Here is a 20,520-nt window from a genome sequence, read left to right as displayed (position 1 = left end):
TTGTTAAAAAAAACCCCAAAATGTATTTATTTAATATATTCATCACAAGGGCTTAACCAGACACTTAATTTAAAAAACAGAAACAAAACAAAAATGACACCACAGGTAAGATACAGAGTCTTATACAGAAATCAAGGAAAGGACAGTCCATCTAAGGGAAAAAATGAGACGACGACACAAGGAGAGAGCTGGACAGCCTGGGTCAGGGCTCTTGGCTGGAGACCTGCTTTGAGTAGGTTTCTTGCAGGTACTTCTTAAAGGCTGGAAGAGAACAGGCAGGCTGGTGAGCGAGGGGACAGGGGTTAAGATTGACAAGAGGGCCGCAAGGATACAAACAGTGGGAAGAGTTTGGGGGGTGGGGGAGGGGTTTCTCAGCACAAGGGATTCTCCCTCTGCCAGGATGGGCTCTGCTTCCTTACTAGCAAGCAAGTGAGCAAGTCATTTGCACAAAGCTTTGCCTTCTACTTAAAAAGGCCTCCAACTGGCATTCATGTGGAAAGAGTTAATTTTCTGATTTTATAGCAAACAGGCAAACCAGAAACACCAAGGAAGAGGTGGAACTGGGTTACTTGGGTGAACTCCCCCAACCCTGCTGTCAGCAGGACAGATTCCCAAGTCACTGGAATCCTTTTGTTGTTTGAGGGAGCCTCTGAAGATTGGGGAGGGATGGCCTGGTGCCCTGAGGGTAAAGGACCCACCTGTGGGGTTTTTCCAGAGCTCGGCTGCATGTGTGTTCAAAGGGCTATCGATGTTGGGTTCTGCGGGTGGAGAGAAAGAGAATGGTCAGGTGAGGGTAGAGGAAGCTGGCCTGAGGGAGCCCTGACAGGTCCCCAGGTTGCAGGGGAAGGGGCTGGTCTCAGCAGTCACCTCCAAGCAGGCTCTGGATGGAGAGCAGGATGGTCCTGACGTCGTACAAGGCGGACCACTTGTCCTTCAGAATGTCCAGGCAGATGTTACCCTGGGTGTCCACGTTGGGGTGGTAGCAGGGTGTGAGGAACTTCACTGTGGGTGCGTTGTAAGGGTAGCCACTGGGGAACTCCAGGGACAGCTTATACCTCAGGTCTTCATATACCTTGAGAAACAGATCGGGAGTAAGCCTCCCAACTTCAGCCTGAGTTCTCAGTCCAAGCCTCACATAAGGGGCTTGCCGGGACTCCTGAGTTTGTCTGGGACTTGACAGAAGACAGAGCATTAAACTGGTCTGGTGCTTTCTCTCCTTTCTGGAGGGGACATCAGTGATCCTTTGGTCTAAGGCCCACAGGCCTAACTAAGTCCTTGACTATCCTTCATTCTCTTCCTTGCTATCTGACCCCCTGTAGCCATCTAAGATGGAGAGCCCTGCCTTAAACCCACCCTCTCACTCTGCAGAGGGAGATCAGGGCTACAGGCTCAGGGCACAGACATGGGGCAAAGACGTGGAAGCAGACCCAGCACTTGGGTGTCACCTCCCAACTCTTCCTAGACTCAGCCAAATCACACTTCCCATCCCACCCACACTTACCGTGCCAGCTGCTCCATGGATGGTCCCCACCCACTTGAAAAGGTTGTCTGACTCGGGGAAGGCAGAAATCCCTTTGTCACCAGACATCTGGGGAGGAAACACAACACTGCTGGGCTGTGTTCTTGGGGGTCAGTGGGTTAAACACCTCCTTTTAACCTCGTCACATTTTGATCCAAAATAAAGCCACCAGACCGAGTTGATAGGCTTTTCTGAGGGAGTGGCTAGATTCTAGGGGCTGAATATGCCCCTCTGGGGAATATTGGGATTAAGAGATCCATCACCAGGCTAAGGAGGGAGGACTGTGCAGGGACGCAGAGGGCAGCTCTGTACCCACAGTTTTGCTGGTTGCTGGGAATTCAACAGGACATTTTTTTTTTAATTCAACATGGTTTTTAAAAAAATTGAAGTATAGTCAATTTACAAATGTGTTAGTCTCTGGTGTACAGCATAGTGACTCAGTTATACACATACAGCTTTTTCATTATAGGTTACTACAAGATACTGAATACAGTTCCCTGTGCTATATACAGTAGTACCTTGGTGTTTATCTATTTTATATATAGTAGTTAGTATCTGCAAATCTCAAACTCCCAATTTATCTCTCCCCCTATCCCCTAACATACTATTGAGTGCTGGTTATATACAAAACCCAGAGACTATTCACAGACCGGGAAGATAAACAATATGCGCATTGAAGGATGTGAGTTGAAATCCAGGGTTAAGGTATAAAGGGAAAAATTTACGTAAAAAGGGAACAGTATTAGAAATATTAAGAAGAGTGGAGAGTTGGGTGTGGATAAATCTCAGGGCAGGGAAGTAGGGTCAGGCAGGACAGGAAGGCCTTGAATGGCTTCTGGGAGCTGTATTTTATGGGTAGCTTCATTGTTGGGGGATGGCACCTGGAGTAGAGACTGCTAGGAGAAAAGGTGTGTAGGTGGGGTGTATTAACTTCTTCCTAGCGGAGAGCAAACTGGACTCATCTTTTTACCTCCATGTCTATCAAAGACCCTGATAGAGGAAAGGAGGCTACTGATACGTGACCAGGAGGTAGGAGGGCGGACCAGTTGGTTGGGGATCTGGGATTTAGTCACTCACCATGAGGGTCATCAGCTCCTGCTGTAGCCTGCAAAAAGAGCATTCGGGGTCACCTGGGAGCCTAGATGGGCCAGGGCTCCTGGTGGTACATCTCCTCCCACCCCAATCTCTCTGGAGCAGCTGTCATGAGGCTTTCTCTTCACCCTAAGGTCGGACTTAGCTGGGGGCACGGTCACCCCCATTTCCACAGGAGAGTCCTAGTGAGTCCTCACTCTCCCTTAATTCCAGGTTCCCGTCCCGCAGGACAGCTCTGGCTTGTTCTTAACCCTCTCTTTTCTGGCGTTCTGTGCCGGATCTCAGCTTATCTCCTCTCCCCCGCCACCGCCTTCCAGCCAAACCACTGAGGGTTCCCGGCGCATCCTCATCTTGGCTTACCCTCAGAGGATCCTGGCAGCGTCCCTACCAACCTTCTTCGGGGGGGGGGGTCCTCTAAGAGCAGACGAGCTCCTAGTGTGTCCCTCCACCTCCCATATCTTACCCGCTCCAGGAGGAGGTGGGGGTCCCAGAAGTCTTCACTCTCTCCCTCAATGCCCAGGGCGTGCCAAGCTCGGAGAGTTTTACCTTCACACTACTCACCTCTTGCCCACGGGGCCCCGGGCGGCGCCCCCACTGGGCTCGGCTCCTTTACGAGCGGCGGCGACACTGGCAGCGGCTGGGTCACGGTTCTGGGAAGCCATCCGGACGGCGCTGGGAGAGAGACGGGAAACTCAAAGACTGAGACCACGGCTGCAACTGCGGGGCTGCGGGAACGCCCGCCCGCGTTTGAATTGTAACCCTCCTGCAGCCTGGCCAGTCAGCGTCTCGCTTGGGTTTGATCCAGCCAATAGGACGAGCCAGAGCGCTCTGTCACCACGCATCTGCTAGACCCACCCACCAGTGCATCGCTATTGGGCGGCGGGATCCTGCTTCTGAAGAATGATTGGCAAGAGACGCTGTCATTAATTAACGGACTTGTAACGGATTGGTGGCCTTTGGAAAACGCCGACCATTAAAGGGTCCAGGAAAAGTCCACGTGGGATGAACCCCTTTAGGTTGAACTTCCGGCTAGGATGCCTACTCCCAAGGGAAGGGAAGGGTTCCAATCTCGTGGCCCTGGCACTCTTCCCTCAAGCCAGAACCCGAACTCCCCAACGTATTATTAATGTCCTGGACACTCTGGTTAGTGTCTGAAAATTCAGGCAAGGGGAAAAACTAGGGGCTGATGGCCAGAGCAGGAGACTCCCTATTGGAAAACAGGTTGAAAGGCTGCATCTCCAACGGTTTGCTGTGTTACCTTGGGCACATATTTAATGTTTTAACCTACAAAATAGGGGTGATAAAAGTCACTCAACATTTTTCTTCTGGTTTGTCATCAACCTCCCATGGTGCCAGCCATCACATTCTGCTACTTCCATACCTTAGTTGGGTGAGGAAATAAAAAACAGAGGGACTGGGAAGGCTGGCAAGGTACAGGGTGTTCCCAGCTTCCTCACAAAACAGACATGCATGAGGCACTGGGCTTCCTGGGGCTAAGCAGGGATGGGGGAGGGGTGCCTCGTCATTTTTGCCTACACCCACTTCCTCCAGAGCCCTTGATGTTCTGTCAGCCCCCACAGGCAGACCGCACAGCAGGCTCACCATCTGTGTTTATTACAAACTGTTTAATTGCTTCTTATCCCAATAACTTTACAAATATAGAACCACATGCCAGTCTGGGGGTGCTCTGCAGTGAGTCACTACAAACTAGCCCAGGCATAGCTTAATGCCGCTGAAATCCAATGGAGCAGTCCCAGCATTGACCTCAGCCATGTGGGTAAGAGGGACTTGGAGGAGGGCTGCCAAGAGTAGCTGGGGATGTGGGTTCAGGTCTGCGGAGGTGCTTCAACAGTGCGATGCTCATTTTCTGTCCGTAGTGTCTCCATGTACTTTCGCATCTTCTCAACCATCCAGGAGGGTAGGACAAAGGATTTCAGTTCATCTAACTTCAAGTCCAGGCATCCTCTGGAACAGACAGTGAGGAGGAGAGTTGGAGCAAGGGAGGATACAGGTCCAGGTTCATCCCAGGGGCTACTGTGGGGCAGGGGGAGGGTAACGGACAGATCACTGGTTTTACCTATAGTCATCACTGGCAGCGAGGTCCCGGATGTCCTCCTCAATGAGAAGGTAAGCCTGGGCAGGAGCAAAGGAGAGTCATCATTGCTTGATTCATTTCAGTCCAATTCAACACTTTATCAAACATTTGCTTAATGTAAGGGCTGGAAGCGAGGGGGTGTAGTCATAGTTTATAATTTAGCAAGGGAGAGTAAGTAGGGGGAGACTGGGGAATAGTTCCCTGAGACAATCTTCCACTCAAGTAGAAATTTTATGGGTGGGAGAATGGGGAGTGGTGACTAATTTATTTATAGCCACTGCCTCTGTTGAAAAAAGACCCTGAGGTGGCTTAAAATGAAAGGGCCAGAGAACAAGCAAAATATACATGGAAACAGGAAATCAGGAGGAAACCATATGTGAACTCTCGAACTACTTTGGTTTTGAACTTTGTGGCAAAAGGGAAAACATGATAAATTGCACTGCTGTCTAGTAACTGGGCTGTGTTGTCCTGGGACCCACAGAACTGCTCTGGCACGATACCATGGTTTGCAGCGGGAGAACCCTCTTGTGACCTTACCATAGGGGGAGTGTGGTTCATCACAAGAGAGTCTTCTGTGGGAGAGACTTCTTTCCAGTGTTAGGGTCAGGAATCACTGTGTGTCCCTCGAGTCATCTGACTCTTCATCTTAGGGGCACTGTGAACTATGTAGCTGATTAGGTATTCCTGAGTAGGCCCTGGAGCTGAATTTGTGAAAACCTATAGAAGTGCATAGGTCTCCCAGGTCGGGAATTTAAAATAAAACTCGTTTTACAACAAGTCTTGCTTGTGGCTTAATTTTAGATCCTGCTTTTCCTTTTTTCCCTGTTTCTTATTTATGTTATGTGTCAATGGTAAGCTCCCTGAAATCTTTTTTGAAAGAGTATAGCATAGAGTAGAAAATACAATAAAAGCAGGGAGGGGTAGCTCAGTGGTAGAGTGCACGCCTAGCATGCACGAGGTCCTGGACTTGCCATTGAAAAATAAATAAATAAATAAGCAAACCTAATTACCTCCCCCCAACAACAACAAGAAAAGATGGCTTTCATTGCCAGAAAGGAGCTGGCACTCTGGTTTGCGAGGCCATGAATTCTAATAGGAGCAGTCCCAGTGGAGAGACTGAGTGAGTCTTCAGGTGGGGGACACTGCATGTGATGGACAAAGCCCTCCATGATAGTCCTGGAACACAGGCAACCATGATTTTCCTAAGGTTGTTGCTTGATATGGGCTGAGAACTCTTTAAGTAGAGGTAGGTGATTCTGGAAGGAGCTGCCAAGTGTGGAAAACAAGTTCCATCACATGTGCTAACTCCTTCCGAAAAGGGGTGCTGCCTAAAGTGCTGTGCTGACAAGGGTTCCACAGCTGCGTCTGGGGAAGAGTGCTGTGATCCATGAGTGGAATCTGTCAGTGAGCAGCAAAGTGAGGGAAAAGTAGTGCTGTGTCTTGTACCTGCTATCCTTGTATACAGATAATATAGTATGACTATGAGGGGGTGAAGTGGGAGGGTGAGGGGCAGTGTGCGGGAGACCGAGGGGCAGGGAAGGGAAGCGGGGATTACAGTCTGGTCTTCAGCACGAAGGGATGGGTCCTCTCTACCGTTACAACGCTCTCTTTCCATATTCGTTGGGCCTGGAGAGTCTCTCATATTTGGAGGTAAGCTGTCACCAGTAGCCCAAACCCTGGTCCCTGGGCTGGGTGGCTCTGTGGCAGTGGCATGTAAGAACAATGCTTACCATCTTCCCCCCTGTTGCCCGCATGTGATGCTGCTCGGCCAGCCAGTGCTTGTCCTGGGGGTCAGCTGCATACTGTGAGGAAGTCATGGGGGAGACATTAGCCTAGTGTGATGGGCTTCTCGCACTTGATCCCAGAATATACTCTCAGCCCTTGAGCAGTTCCTGCCAATAGGACCTTGTCTAGCCTGCTGGATGCAGAGCGCTCACCAGACTCTGCAGAGCAAGTGGAGCTGAGCCCAGGCAGCCAGAGCACGGGACCCAGTTTCCAGACATGAGTATATTTCTAATTCCTGCCTCTTTCCCTTCTGAAAACACAGCATCTCTGGCAAACTGGTGAGCACTGGTGACTATTATTTTAGAGCTCCACTCCTGTTTGCAGAAATGAAGTAACTTACAACACATGTGACTACTATGGAGACCGTATTTTCTAAAACAAAAATCATACTTCATGTTCTGGGGGAGGCAGAACTTAGTTTTGGGGTTCAGAGCTCAGCCTACATGGAACGTGCATGGCAGGCAAGGGTTGTAGGCAGGCCGCATACTCTGCATGCGTGGGCAGCCAATCCAGCCTGGTGGGCCTCTAGAGGGTGGTGTGTTAAAAAAAAAAGAAAAGAAAAGAAAAGAAAAAAACTTGGTTCAGAAATTCTGGTTTTTGCTACTTATTGAATGGTGTAAATCTGGGCAATAATTTCCTCGAGATACAGTTTCCTTATTTGTAAAACAGAGAGTATTAACACTGAGAGGGTTGTTGTCAAGAGTAAACAAGACAGTGCATAGAAGGTGGTAAATAAAGTAACTGACACATAACTGACTCAGTAAAGGTAGGTTTTACAAAATAAGCAGAACATTTGAAATGGAGACTAAGCTGGGAAATCTATATAGTTACTACCTTTTGAGTTTAATTATGTCACTTCCCATGTAATATAGATATTAATAAAAAAATTTTAAAGTATGTACTTTCTGACTCAGGAATCCCATTTACAGAGATTTATCCTTCAGAATCACCCATACGTGTACACAAGGATGTTTGGTGTAGCATTCTTTCTAAAAGCAAAATTGTTGGAAAAACCTTAAAATGTCCATAAACATGGGAACAATGTAATAAATGATAAAATATCTATTCTATGAATTCTACACAGCTGTTAGAAGTAAAATGAGGGAGACTTAATAACATGGACAAATCTCTAAGATATTATCCACTAGATTTACAGTGGTCAGGGCCAGTTAGTAAATATTTTAGGCTTTGCTGGCCATAACATCTTTGTCACATATCCTTTATTAAAAAAAAAAAAAAATCACCCTTTAAAAATGTAAAAACCCTGAGTTGGACAAAAACAGGCAACAGGCTGGATCTGGCCCACAGCCCATAGCTTGCCCATTAGAATGTAAGCTCTGTGAGGGCAAGGAGTTGTGTGTGTCTGTTTCGTCCATTGCTGTATCTCTGGCACTTTGAGAATGCTCGGTACTTGATAAATATTTATTCAATGAATGAATGAATCTTGGGGGTGAAAAAAAAGTCAGAAAATCAGAGAAATACATATATCGTATGAGCCCAATAACAAGAACAAAATATCACTAAAGGACCAAGAAACACAAACACGCACACATAGGGAGGGGTCTGAAGGATGCTACCATGTTGTGGGGGAGAGGGGAAGTGATCTCTAAAAGCGGAGAGCCAGAGTCAAGGGTGAAAGGGAACTTTGTGTTTTGCTCTCTATTAGCTTCTGTGTATTGTCTGACTCTTTTTATAACAAGAATGGATTTGTATATTATTTCTATAACTTAAAAAAATTAAAAAGGAAAATAAAAAATTGAATAATGCCTTTAGAAGGATAGAAAAATGGGCAGAAGTTATAATAGGCAATTTACAGAAGAAATACAAATATTGACTTTAAATGGATGAAAAGATGCTTATCTTCACTAATAGACAATTAAAAATAAAACAATGAAAAACATTTTCCCCCACTTAGTAGACTGGAAAGATTAAAATGAGAGGTAGCGTCCCCTGCTAATGAGAGTGTGGGCTGGGAGTGCATTACAAACGATGGGTCTAAGACCTGGGGTTTATGCTGCTAATAATGATGGCCGTTTGCTGAGCCCTTGCTATGCCAGGCGCTGTGCGCGGTGCTTTACTGCCCTGTCTTAATTCTGCTAACCCTAAAGGTTGGTTTGCATCATTCTTCCTTTACAGATGACAAGACAGGCTCAGAAATGTGCAGCCACTTGCCCACTATCACACAGCTAGTACCAGGACTGAAAGGACACTCTTAACTGTCATGCAACAGGAAGTGAAAGTGGGCCGAAGAGCATATCCATTTGGGGGATGATGCAAGCAAGGGTCTTGAAGGCACGCATCTTACAGGGTATCGGGCAGAGAAAAGGGTGAGGGAGGAAGGTCATCAAAGGGAACCACAGGAACGAAGACACTAAGAGAGAAAATTGAAGTAGCAGCAAGCAGGCCAAACTGGGTGTTGGGAATCCCAAAATATAAGACCAAAAAATTAAGAGGAAGTATGTCTGCCCTTCAAAGAACTTGAACTTGCACAGAATGTAGCAGACAAAGCTCATGATTCTGGGACCCCAAGGAGCTGTGTAGTTCTGGCAAGGGGCACCAAATCTGGAGTACAGGGGCAAAAAAACATGTCGTGAACACATGCACATTACTATTTTTCTAGTATGTTTGGACTGATAAAATACAAAAACTTTGAATTTATGCTCCCCCCACCTCCATTATTTTCTCAAATAGCGGTGACCAGAGCACAGCTCAGGAGAGGTGTCTTCTCTGAATAAGGTTAGGACTGCTGCCTTGCTCCAAGCTACTTTACAGACAACTGAATAACGCCATGGTTAAGAGCTCGGGCTTTGCTGAACACAGACCTGGATTAGAATCCTGAATCACCACTTATTAGCTGAGTAATTTTGGGCAAGTAACTTAGCCTTTCTCAACATTTGTTTTGTTTAATTTTGTTTTAAATTTGTAAAATAAGGATAACAATACCTATCTTAAAGGACAGTTCCCTGAGATAACATTAGCGGAGCACTGAAACCCTCTCTGGTACACAGTAAACACACAAGGAAGGTAGCTGTCATCATGGAGGCACAGAGGTGTTGAGTAAATTACAAAAGGCAAAGGTTAAGGGCACAGGGGCAGCTAGACCCCAGATGTCCTGACTCCTGGATCAGTGTTTATTCCAAGCTTCTCTGTGCCACCTACAGCTCCCAGTGCCACCGACTCCACTGCAATGGCTTGCCTAGCTCCCGGCACGGCACTCACCTACCTTAAAGAGGTGTGGGTGCTTGATGTAGATTCTTCCTCTGGTGCCCCCCATTCCCAGGGCCCTGAAAAGTAAGAGATGAGGGGTAAGCATTCCAGCAGCTGCCATCCTAGTGGTGGACCCCTGAGCTTCCCCCACCACAGCACAAAAGCTCTTTAGACTTACTTGTTGGCTCGAGATCCCAACACAAAGGTGGTCGATTCATTCAGCCGAGCTGGGTCCCACTATGCAAAAAATAGAGAGGCTCGAGGTTGAGGTTAATCTGGTGGGCAGGATAGAAACACTCCTCCCCTGCCCTCTCTGACAACGACCCTAGTCCATTATTTAACAAACAGTTCATTCAAGAAACTGAGTACTTCCAATATACGAGGCCCTGTGCTACATACTTGGGGTAAGGGAATGAGTAAGAGACAGTCTCTGTCCTCCAGGAGGCCTCAAACGTACATACAGATAATCTACCATCCTGACATGGGCAATGACATGAGGTGGGTGCAAGGAGTGAGGGGAGTCAAAGAGGCGGTAACAGGAAGAATTCCTTGAAAGGCTAATTCCTAAGTTGATTCTGAAAGGGTGAGCACCAGCTGGACAGGCTAGAGGGGAGAAGAGGGGGCAGCGTGAACAAAGGCTGGTTAAGAGTTGGGTTAGCTTGTTGGAAAAGCCATAGTGAGTCTGTGTTGCTGAAAGAGGGTGCAGGTTAGGGAGTGGCGACTGATGAGGCTGGAGAGGGAAGCACAGAGGGGCTGGGGCCCTACTACACTACGTGGATGGGTTTTATTTATTCTGTAGGCAACTCTCCCTCTAAACAGGGAGAGCCAGATGTGTGTTAAAGACAGCTCACTCTTCCGCAATGAGGCTATTGGATGAGAAGGTGCAAGACTGCAGGCAGGGCGAGTGGTTCAGAGACTATCGTCATAGAGCAGTTTTGAAAGATGGGGGCCTGAGCTGGGACAGCAGTAGGACAAAGGGGGGACAGGAACTGTGTCCGTAAGGTAGGGCAGAACACTCCTGAATCATAGAAGGGAAACAGAATCTATCTCATAGGGTTGTTATAAAGTTTAAATGAGATAATCCACACGAAAGATTTTGGGCAGTGCCTGTGCCATATTAATACTGAGTAAATATTAATGACAACTAGCTTTTACAGGGAGAATGCATCAGCAAAGACCATGCCTTCTCTGTTTTGCTCCTAATTCCAGTCCCTACTTGGGATCCTTCTGAAAGGCCAGCGTTGGCAGGTGGGGTGAGAAGGGAAAAATGGGACTGGACTGGTGTGCACACACCCTTCACCAGCCCCGGCCCCTTTCCCTCACGGTGGGGCCCACAGCCTGGGAGAGCGGTCACCGCCATGCTCACATGATCGTACCTTAGGGCCTTCCCGGCGAATTGGTTCGCAGGATTTTGGCTTCCATCTGATTGGAAGGAAAGAAGAAGGGTGAATTTTCCAAGGTCAGGTCGAGGCCTGGAAGAAAGCCTGCTGCTGGTGGGAGTCCCTCCTACTCCCTCAGTCTGGCCCTGGGCGTACTGCCTCCTGGTTCCCATTAGAGGAGGTCCAAAGGGAAGAAAGCACGGCACTAGAAGCTATTAGGACTTGCTCTGACATCGCCTAGCTGTGTGTGCAAGTCCAGGAACCAATCTGGGCTGCAGTTTTCACATCTGTCAAAAGGCGGTAACAACAGCAACTCCTTATCTTATCTAAGTTAGGAATGAACTTGCTTCAGGGAGGCGACAAATCTAAGGTATGAGGATTACTACAAGTCCATCTCCTAGGCTAGTGGTTTCAAACTATCTCCATCCCTCTTAACCAGACCAGTGTGGCTTTATCCGCTTTATATATTGGGCTTCCACATAAAGATCTGTTTGAAAAAAAGATTCTGTTGCTTAAAAAATCTTTGAAAATGACCATCCTGGAGGCAATGTAGTATATTTTGCCCCTTATTAGCTGTGTGACTTTGGGAAGTAATTCTGAGTCTGTTTCTTTATCTGCAAAATTAATTATATCTTCATTAGAGAGTCGCTGTAAGGATTAAAAGGTAAAATACTTAAGGTGTTGAGCCAGTTACAGCACATTTATAAGCATTCAATACACACTACTAATAAAAAACCAAAAAATAAACCTCTGGTGTTTAATGAAGCTGGGCTGAACTGTTCTGGGGCAAAACCAGGACAAGACAACCTCCTCCTCACTGCCTTCTTTCCCCGCCACTCAGACCAGAGTAACTCTCCTCCACGGGGACCGAACCAGATGGATCTGATTTCACCAGACACAGAACTCTGGCCTCTTCCTCTGGGCCCACTCCCTCCCTGCTCCTCCCTTTGGCTCTGTTGGCCTGTACTCACACCATGCCTGCGGCTGCCCGGTCATTTGACAGGATGTGTCCAGGAGGCCGTCCCTTCCTCTGCCACAAAGAACAGCTGTCAGAGGCCTGACCCTGTGGGAAGCCCCCATGCCACTGGCAGGTCCAGGGTCACTCGGTGGAAATGGTTTTCCAATGAGACCAAATGACACTTGCAAGTGAACGGGGAGGGTGACGGTTCCCAAGGTTCCTGCCTCTCATGCTACTTAGGCCCAAAGGTGCCCTGAGGAAGCCCACCCCTTCGGGAGCTGCAGGGCCTTTTCCCAGCCAGAAAACGAGGAGATGGTCTACCTTTTTGGGAACAGGGCTTCCTCGATGGGCACATTCTTCTTCTGTCTGCCGGCCACGCTGGAGGAAGAGGGGAGGGAGTCAGTGGGAGGCCAGTGCCCTGGAGCTGCGGGTCCCCTGGGGTTGCATAAGGCAGAGCCCCTGGACCACACCCTCTAGCCCTTCCCTAAGCCGGGACACAGATACCCTCCCAGCATGATGCTATTTGGACCTGGTCCCACAAATGGGCAGTTCGTGGAGCCTCCCCAGAACCACAGACTTTACCTGTCTCCCAGTCTAATCAGTCTCCCCCGCCAAGACCCTAGGACCCAGTGACTCTGACCTTTATCCCCGGAAGCTCATGGGTCAATCTGGGTATTACTTTTTCTCCATCTGAAAATAGTAGTTTAGCCTGAAGAGGAAAGACCAAGTGTTAATAGTCGTTAGCTTGGTGCGTGAGCCTCTCTGCCTCCATTTTTATAGACACAACTTCAGATTGGGTTAAAACTCTTTCGTGGTCAGTATAAAGGCACTCTGAGATATGCATATAAATAGGTACCTATTTTTAAAAAAGACATGAGTGATTAATGATCATTGTTGAAAAATTAGAAAAAGTAAGCATTAGAAAAAACTCAAGCCAGTCCTTGTGGCTATGGTTATGAAGAAATTTCCATCTCTGACATCTAATGGTTTCACAGTCAAGTACAGAATCTGGGTGATACTGACAATTCCTATTAATAACAGCAGCTGACACATGAAAACAGGTTCACTACTATCTTGAGAACACAGCCATTTCTAGACCTGATGTCATGCCTCCTGACCACACCTTGAGAGGCAGGGAGGCAGAAAGGCTGCTAGTTCTCGTGATACCAAAAGGGGTTATGACTACTTGGAGGATCAAGTCACCAAGCACTTGCAGAGGTGAGCCAGACCTTAGCTACTCTGCCTCTTGCTTGTTCTAAGCCACAAACTAGGCTTAGAAATTAGGGATGAAAACACGCCTTCTGCACTGGGTTTCTTCTGAGATGTAAATGAACTAATGCAGGCAAAAGCATCTACCACAGTACTTGGAGTAGCCACTTCTGTCCCGTTCTGTTGGCAACAGCTCCAAGCCTGATCTAGATGTAAGAAGCTTGCTGGGCCTCCCCCGACAACATCACTGATGATGGGACCACATTTCTTAGCCGAGCCCTGAGGGCCAAGCCTTGTGCCTACATCTCTTCTCTTCGGTCTCACCTGCTCCAGGCAGCTCCGACAGGCCTCCTGGATCAGCTGCTCTGCGTCCACTTCTTCCCCGATGTTGTCTCGTACGTTCAGTGCTGCTTTCTGGAAGAACTAGGGAGAAGTACGTACGATAGAGGACAAGGTCAGAAGTCCTGCTGATTTGCATCAAACTTGAAGGGAAGTGAATAGAAAAGAGAAGCTTTTATCCTACCCGCACAAAGAGGGGAAAGGTAGTTATGAGCATGGCTTTGAGGTCAGCCAGACCAGGTTCATATCCCAGGTTCTACTTCCCCACTCGAGCCTCTCTTAAGGAGAATCATCATGGATGTGCCCAAAGGAGGGTCGTTCCAGTGTTAATGTGTAGACAGTATAAAACTCAAAAGATAACCTAAATGTCCAAGCACAACTCAGGTAAATTATGGAATACCCACACCATGAAGAAATACAAAAATATTGGAAATCACAGTAAGGATAGTATAGGAGAACATATCTTTTGACATGAAAAGGTATTCACGATATATTGCCAAGTGGATGAAAGTTATAAAATAGACTGAGATAGTGTGAGCCTATTTATGTAAAATAGCAAAAAGCAAACACGGAGAGACAAAATAACTCTAAGAACATACTATATGAGAATAAAACAGGTGATACAGTGACTGTTTCCTTTTTTTTCTTTTGCTTACCCATATCTACTCAATTTCTATACCGTATTTCTAGAATGTCTTACTTCCATAGAAGAAAAATAAAGAATGGCAGTGCCCAAGATGAACACGTCAGGGTAGGCCAGAAAAGATCCAGAGAGTAGAAAAGCCTAATAGAATTCTGACTTTGCCCAATCTGAAAGAAACATCTGCATGGTGGGAGGAGTAAGACTTGGCCAGGGCCCCAGGATATCAGCAACCCCCAATGGCCAGGGATAGGGAAGGCAGAAGGTTCCTCCACTGGGTAAGAGGGAGAACTTGAGCCTGAAAACACCAATGGACAAGGTGATGTGAGGCCCCAAACCGAGATACTGGGAACACACTCATAATGCGAGTTCATGTCTCTAGAAGAAAGTGTCGGTTCTCTCTGGGGAATAGAAAAATCCTGGAACCTATAACCAGTGCTTCTCCTGCGGGAGACAACTATAGGGAAGTACAATCATTTTATATTTAGCAAGGTCAGACACCTTTGTTGTTGACATCAAACCAAGGAGAAGAGTGTGAAAGCACTGGATTGGAGATCTCAAGAATTCAGGAAGAAAATTCTGCAGGCAAAATTAAATGGAAACATCAGATGAGTTTGACTTCAAAACAAAAAACTAGAAACTGGAGATTAATACTGGTGTTCAATGTTGACTACTGGCTAAGTGACAGCTAGTTAAAATAATTTGGGTATTTTACAACCAACCAATGAGATGGGCAGCGCAATGAATATACAGGGGTAAGTGTAAGTTACTTCTTGACCTGAGGATGAAATCCAGTCATGAATAAGAAATTCTCAAACGCTACTGGCAGAAATGCAAAATGGCACCACCTTTCTGGAGAGAAATTTTCTTGAGGGAAGAATACCCCGACTCCATCTTCAGAAATTTATCCCCCAGAAATATTCTCATAGGTTAACAAAGATATACATTCAAAGTGTTCAATGTAGCATTGTCCGTAACAGAGAAAAATTATAAACAATATGAATGTTCTAGGGGCTAGCTAATTAAACTGTGGTATAGCCATACAACAGATTACTTTGCAACTATTACAAAAGAATCAGGGTCAGCTATCATGTGCTGACCTACAAATGGGACCACAATATACATATATATTTATGTACATATATATACACATATAAATATATATATTAGTATTTTTGCCCCCAGGGTTACGGACATGACAGGTCAGGCATTGCTGGTAGACTGTTTCTGCCATTCTACAGAAATCTTCCTGCCAATGTCTATTTACAAATGGAGTCATCTTAAACACACTATGGTGGGTGAAGGAATGCAAGGAGGTAAAAAGAAGTGAGGTTTATCAGGGAGCCAGGGGAAACTAAGACCAAGCAGCCTCTCGAGCCATGTCTCGGGTTTCCCAGAGCCCCGACTGTTTGTTTAATGGACAGAATGGACTTGAGCCACGTGTGCCATCATCTTTCAAAAGGATGCTGTGGCTGCCGTTGCATGTAAGTCAGTTAGGGAATCTCGCTGATACTTGGTTCAGTCCCCATTTTGATGACAGACAACACTTTACGCCAGGGCAGAGAATATCCCATCATTGCTGGAACACTTTGCATACATACCTGTACAGACACAAGCTGAAGAAGGGCTTCATGTTCCCTCTTATTTGACACACTTACCATGTCATTGAACCTACCAAACACCTACTTAGTTTTCTCTCTCTCTTTTTAATGAGAGAGAACACATTTTTGAGCTATTTCAGGTGCCCCCTCATCCTATATCGTATCTCAAAGTGAGTTCTAAGTCAAAAAGACTTTACCTGTCGTTCAATTTTTTGGCAAGTTTGTCAAAAATATCAAAAAGATTATAAAGCTCTTAGTCATATAGGCCACTGTGAAACAATGCCTCACTAGCCACAAAATATATTGTTAAATGTAAAAATCGAATTGCAGAACAGTGTGTGTAAAATGACCCTATATATTTTTTAAACATGCATGCCTGTGCACACACAAATAAATTCAGGAGACTATGGTCACTGTTAACAGTTTGGTATCTGTGGGAGGTGAGTATTAGTGACTTTTGATTTTTACTTTTCAAATATTTGTATTATTTTTTTCCCAATATTTTATGAAAAATTTCAAACATATGGAAAAGTTGGAAGAATTATTCAGTCAGTGACTACTAATACCTACCTACTTAGAGTCTATAAATAATATTTTGCTATATCTGCTATCAGATATCCATTTGCCCATCCCATTTATCCACCCATCAATCCATTTTATAAGCTACCTTACTAGACCGCTTTTTAAAAAGGGCATGTACTTAGTAATAACAGAAATAAGTCAATAAAATTAACAAGTCTTGGATGAGAACAGGTATTTCTAGAAGTTATTATTCTAAGGACTTTTAAGAAAATGGGTAGCTGGGATTTGGAAACATCATTAAACAAAGTCATCTGATGAGGTCAACCAAGAGTGCGGACTTATCTGAAGCTGTGATGTAATCAGGTCATTTATCTCTTGTCTAAAAACAAGTGCGGCAAGTCGGTATCTTCACAGACTATGTGAAGCTACAAACTGTTTATCCAGCATTTGTCCAGGAGAGAAAGTTCCAGAATTGTGGTATCCACTACTGGGACAAGCAACAAGGAAGTGCTCAGAGGCAGACAACCCCAGACTGGATCCTGGTCTAGCCTTTTCCCAGTGGCTTAACCTCTTTATTGCTGCATATGTAAAGGTACAGAGGCATGAGAATACATGGCGCATCCTGAGATGTGCAAACATCAGGGATAGGAATAACTAGGGTATACAGTGGGGTGTGGCTGGGGTCTGATCACAGTGGGCCATATACACCACGTTAAGGAATTTGGATCTCACCCAGAAGATAACGGAAAGCCATGGAGGGATTTTCAGGAGGGAAGCGGCACTGTTGGATTTACATTTTCGAGCTGACTGGCAGCCGTGTGGAGGGTGGGCTGTAAGAGGGGAAGAACAAGAGGCAGTGAGGGATTAGAGGGAGACTGAATGAGAAACCACGAAGGCCTGAACCAAGGCAGAGACAAGGAAGAAGGCACGCTGGACAGCGTGTGAGGCAGGATGTACGGGACCCCACGACTGGATACGGAATATGGAAGAGAGGGCAGAGCCGTTGGCTTCTGGTTTCTAAGTGAACAGTCATCCCATTCAAACTTGTTCAAAACCGAGCTCCTGATTTCCCTGCTCGTTCCCACCTTCCTCATATCAAGTCAGCGGCAATTCTATTTTTACTGTTGCCCCTGGCGAATAACTGGGGAGTTGTTTACCTCTTTTTCTTTTATTCTGCATAACTGAATCATTAACAAATCCTGTTGTCACCTTTAAAATACACAGACTCTGACTCTTTTCCATTATCTTTACTGCTAACACCCAATCCACTACCATCAAGCCTCCTCACTGGTCCTCTTGAAGACTATTCTCTATGTAACAGTGACTCGTTAAAAATGTTCAGCTCATGAACTCTGCTCAAAACTCTCTAAGAGCCTCTATTTTACTTGTAATGAAATCCAAAGTCCTTACCATGGCTTCAAAGTTCTGCCTGAGCTGAGCCCGTTACCTGCCTCATCATCTAGCCTACAACTCTTCTTCTGGTTCGGTCAGCTCCAGCCACACTGGCCACTGTGCTGCTCTGGAATGTGCCAAGCACGCCTGCCTCAAGGCCTTTGCCCTTGTTCCCTCTGCCTGACTGCTTCCCCTCTCCAAGTATCTCTATGGCTTGTTCTTTCCTCGCTCAAATGTCCTCTTACCGGCGGGCTTTCCTAGCCACAGCCTATGAAATAGCACCTCTGTTCCCTGTGGATCACTCTCATGCCCTTTGCTCTGGTATTCCCTGACAAAGTACACATTTGCTTAACGAGGGCAAGGACATTATCCATTTTATTCGCTGCTACATCCCTAGTGCCTAAAATAGCACCTGCATTATTGTAGGCGCTCCGTAAATACTTCTGGAATAAATGAATAAACACAAGAGGAAGAGATTTTGGAAGAAAAAGAGTTCAGTTCTGAATGTGTTCGGTTTGAAGCATCCACATGGGACATTCAGGGACAGCCACAGAAGTTTATTTATAGGTCTTGAAAAGAATTTCAAATAGTAACAATGGTGATATTATTAAACAAGTACTAAAAACACTTGTTATGTTTCAAGCACAGTGCTCAGTACATTAAAGTCATTTCATTTTCATAAGAGCTTGGCAAAAGAGGTATTCAAATTACTGCCAACAAGGGAAAAACGTTCTCAAGGGTTCAAGATTGGAAAACTTTACACAACATTGTAAAATGACTATAACTCAATAAAAAAGTTAAAAAAAAAAAGATTGGAAAACGTTAGACATCCATGTGCACTCGAGCCAGGGAGACTGTGCTACAGGAAAGGACTGCCCATGAATCTTTCTCCCTGTTAATTTTTTACCTTTTCTTCCTTCTCACCTTCATGTACTTGTTGAAGACAGTCTGGATCTCCTCATTGATGCTAGGCTGCAGGACAGCTCGGAGGAGATCCATGGAGATGGCAGGATCTGTGAAGCTGCATTCAGGAGGGAGACACAGGTCAGGAGGCATGTCCCAAACTTATCCTTTCCTAGTCTGCCCAGCCAACTATAGACATAGGATCCCTGAACAACAATAACAGACAGCTTTTACTGACAACTACCTATTGTCCAGGTTCTGTGCAAACCACACAGATGCACCACTTCATTTCATTCTCATAACTCTAGGAAATGGGTATTATTTTAAAAGTGCTCTATGAAGTATATTAGTCATGCAGATAAAGTCTATATGCTTTAACAGTTTTAGTGAACATTCATTTAATCACTACCCAGGTCAAGAAATATATATAATCAGCATCCCAAAGACCCATCCTGTGCCCTCTCTTCTCCCTGAGATGAATATTATTAGCCCCCACATTTTTCTTGTTTTCTTTTTTAATTGCAGAATAGTGGATTTACAATGTTGTGTGAGTTTCTGGTGTATAGCACAGTGATTCAGTTATACATATATTCTTTTTCAATATAGGTTATCATAAGATATTGAATATAGTTTGCTGTCCTATACAGTAGGACCTTGTTTATCTAAGCCCCACATTTTTCTTAACTTCCATGCTATTCTGACTCTTTGAAGCTTTCAAACACAGAGCCAGTGAATGTTAGGGATCTTAGGCATTGTTTAATCAACCTGCCCCCTCATTCTGTACATGAATTCAGAGTGGGAAGTGACTTGATCAAGATCACACATAGAATTACAGAATCTGGGTCACCTCTTTCCTAGTCCGGTGCTCTTTCTACTGGCGGACGATCTCTTCTCAGCACTGTGCAGAGGAGACCTAAAAGCTGCCTTCCATGCCAGTGCCTGGGAGGGAAGTCCCAACCAAGGCCAGCCTTACCTTGTCGTCATCTGTGAGCGGCGGCCCCTTCGCTGCACCTGCCGGTGCTTTATCATTATGTTCCAAGGGTTCTGTGGGGACCAAGGGGGCAGATGTCATAGAGGTCCGTGACACTGGGGTGAAGGTGGAGGGTGGGGATCATGTTAAACCCAGACATCCCCACCTCTCAGGTGCTGTCACTACCTCTCCCACCTTGGGGAGAGGGCGTTGGTGGGCAGCGGTTGGAAGGCCCTGACAGAGAAGAGGAACTAAGGAAAACTTTCCTCCCTCCAAAGTCCCAACCCCACCTTCTCAGGAACCTCTGGAGGAAGGGAACCAGTGTTTACCGAGGACCAACTCCGCGCCAGATGATGTGCTGGGCGCTTTACCGGCAGTTATATCCCTCCCCACAACAACTTTACGAGGCAGGTACTAAGCATCTCCATTTTCGAGAAGAGGAAACTGGAGCTCAGGGGCTCGACAGGACCGGCCCACGTCACCTAGCTAGGAGGGCGGCACCAGAATTTGAAGCCAGGTCGTCGGACTGAGACAACGCCAACCCCCTCGGCAGCACCAGCCACCACGTTCTCTCGCCCGCGGGCCAGGGTCCCCGGGAGCCCGAGGCCCTGCCCCGCCCGAGCCCAGGCCTGGCCGGGGCCTCCTCGGGAGCACCCTCACCGTGAGAACCAGCTGCCCAGCTGAGCCCGTGTCTCCCAGCTCGGGACCGCCCCGCTCTGCCCCGCCGGGTCCCCGCGGCTGCTCGGCGTCGCCAGTGGCCCCCATAGCGCCCCCGACCCCACAACTTCAGCGCGACTCTGCCACCGGCCGGAAAGTGGCCCTGTGACGTCATTGGAGAGCGCCGCCCGCCGGCCCCGGAAGCGGGATGCGGCGAGCGGCTGGGTTACCTGGGGAACCCAACCGCCGCGC

The 20,520-nt window shown here is 46.6% G+C and overlaps 2 protein-coding genes across 3 annotated transcripts; both read right to left on the bottom strand.

The window, feature by feature from the left end:
* On the bottom strand, positions 1-4,076 carry UBE2C (ubiquitin conjugating enzyme E2 C). Of its 2 annotated transcripts, XM_010958671.3 has the most exons (7): positions 3,173-4,076; positions 2,597-2,624; positions 1,478-1,588; positions 1,136-1,207; positions 868-925; positions 699-758; positions 1-261 (listed from the first exon to the last, which is right to left on the bottom strand). In XM_010958671.3, the coding sequence occupies exons 1-7, from the start codon at positions 3,271-3,273 to the stop codon at positions 203-205; spliced, it is 489 nt and encodes a 162-aa protein (XP_010956973.1). In that variant the 5' UTR covers positions 3,274-4,076; the 3' UTR covers positions 1-202. The 2 variants fall into 2 exon arrangements, with proteins under 2 accessions (XP_010956973.1, XP_010956971.1); XM_010958669.3 differs by lacking the exon at positions 1,136-1,207 and having other exon boundaries at positions 868-1,072; positions 1,502-1,588; positions 3,173-3,438.
* Positions 4,077-4,217: 141 nt separating this feature from the next.
* On the bottom strand, positions 4,218-20,412 carry DNTTIP1 (deoxynucleotidyltransferase terminal interacting protein 1). Its single transcript, XM_010958672.3, has 13 exons — positions 20,272-20,412; positions 19,615-19,685; positions 18,663-18,759; positions 13,569-13,667; positions 12,676-12,744; positions 12,357-12,413; positions 12,049-12,107; positions 11,075-11,120; positions 9,877-9,935; positions 9,715-9,775; positions 6,437-6,508; positions 4,689-4,744; positions 4,218-4,576 (listed from the first exon to the last, which is right to left on the bottom strand). The coding sequence occupies exons 1-13, from the start codon at positions 20,374-20,376 to the stop codon at positions 4,438-4,440; spliced, it is 990 nt and encodes a 329-aa protein (XP_010956974.1). The 5' UTR covers positions 20,377-20,412; the 3' UTR covers positions 4,218-4,437.
* Positions 20,413-20,520: the final 108 nt, after the last annotated feature.

This window comes from Camelus bactrianus, chromosome 19, assembly GCF_048773025.1.
Source record: "Camelus bactrianus isolate YW-2024 breed Bactrian camel chromosome 19, ASM4877302v1, whole genome shotgun sequence".
Classification (NCBI taxonomy): domain Eukaryota; kingdom Metazoa; phylum Chordata; class Mammalia; order Artiodactyla; family Camelidae; genus Camelus; species Camelus bactrianus.
Note: the sequence above shows the minus strand (reverse complement) of the source record. Positions and strands in the feature narration are given on the sequence as shown.

Coding starts and splice junctions, on each gene's coding strand:
- UBE2C (XM_010958669.3), bottom strand. CDS start 3,273: ATGGCTTCCCAGAACCGTGACCCAGCCGCTGCCAGTGTCGCCGCCGCT. Junction 1,589..2,596: donor AGGAGCTGATGACCCTCATG/GTGAGTGACTAA, acceptor TTTCCTCCCCAG/ATGTCTGGTGACAAAGGGAT. Junction 759..867: donor CATCCAGAGCCTGCTTGGAG/GTGACTGCTGAG, acceptor CTCCACCCGCAG/AACCCAACATCGATAGCCCT.
- DNTTIP1 (XM_010958672.3), bottom strand. CDS start 20,376: ATGGGGGCCACTGGCGACGCCGAGCAGCCGCGGGGACCCGGCGGGGCA. Junction 11,121..12,048: donor CGGGCAGCCGCAGGCATGGT/GTGAGTACAGGC, acceptor CCTTCCAATCAG/ATGGAAGCCAAAATCCTGCG. Junction 9,936..11,074: donor TTCGCCGGGAAGGCCCTAAG/GTACGATCATGT, acceptor TTTTTTGCATAG/TGGGACCCAGCTCGGCTGAA.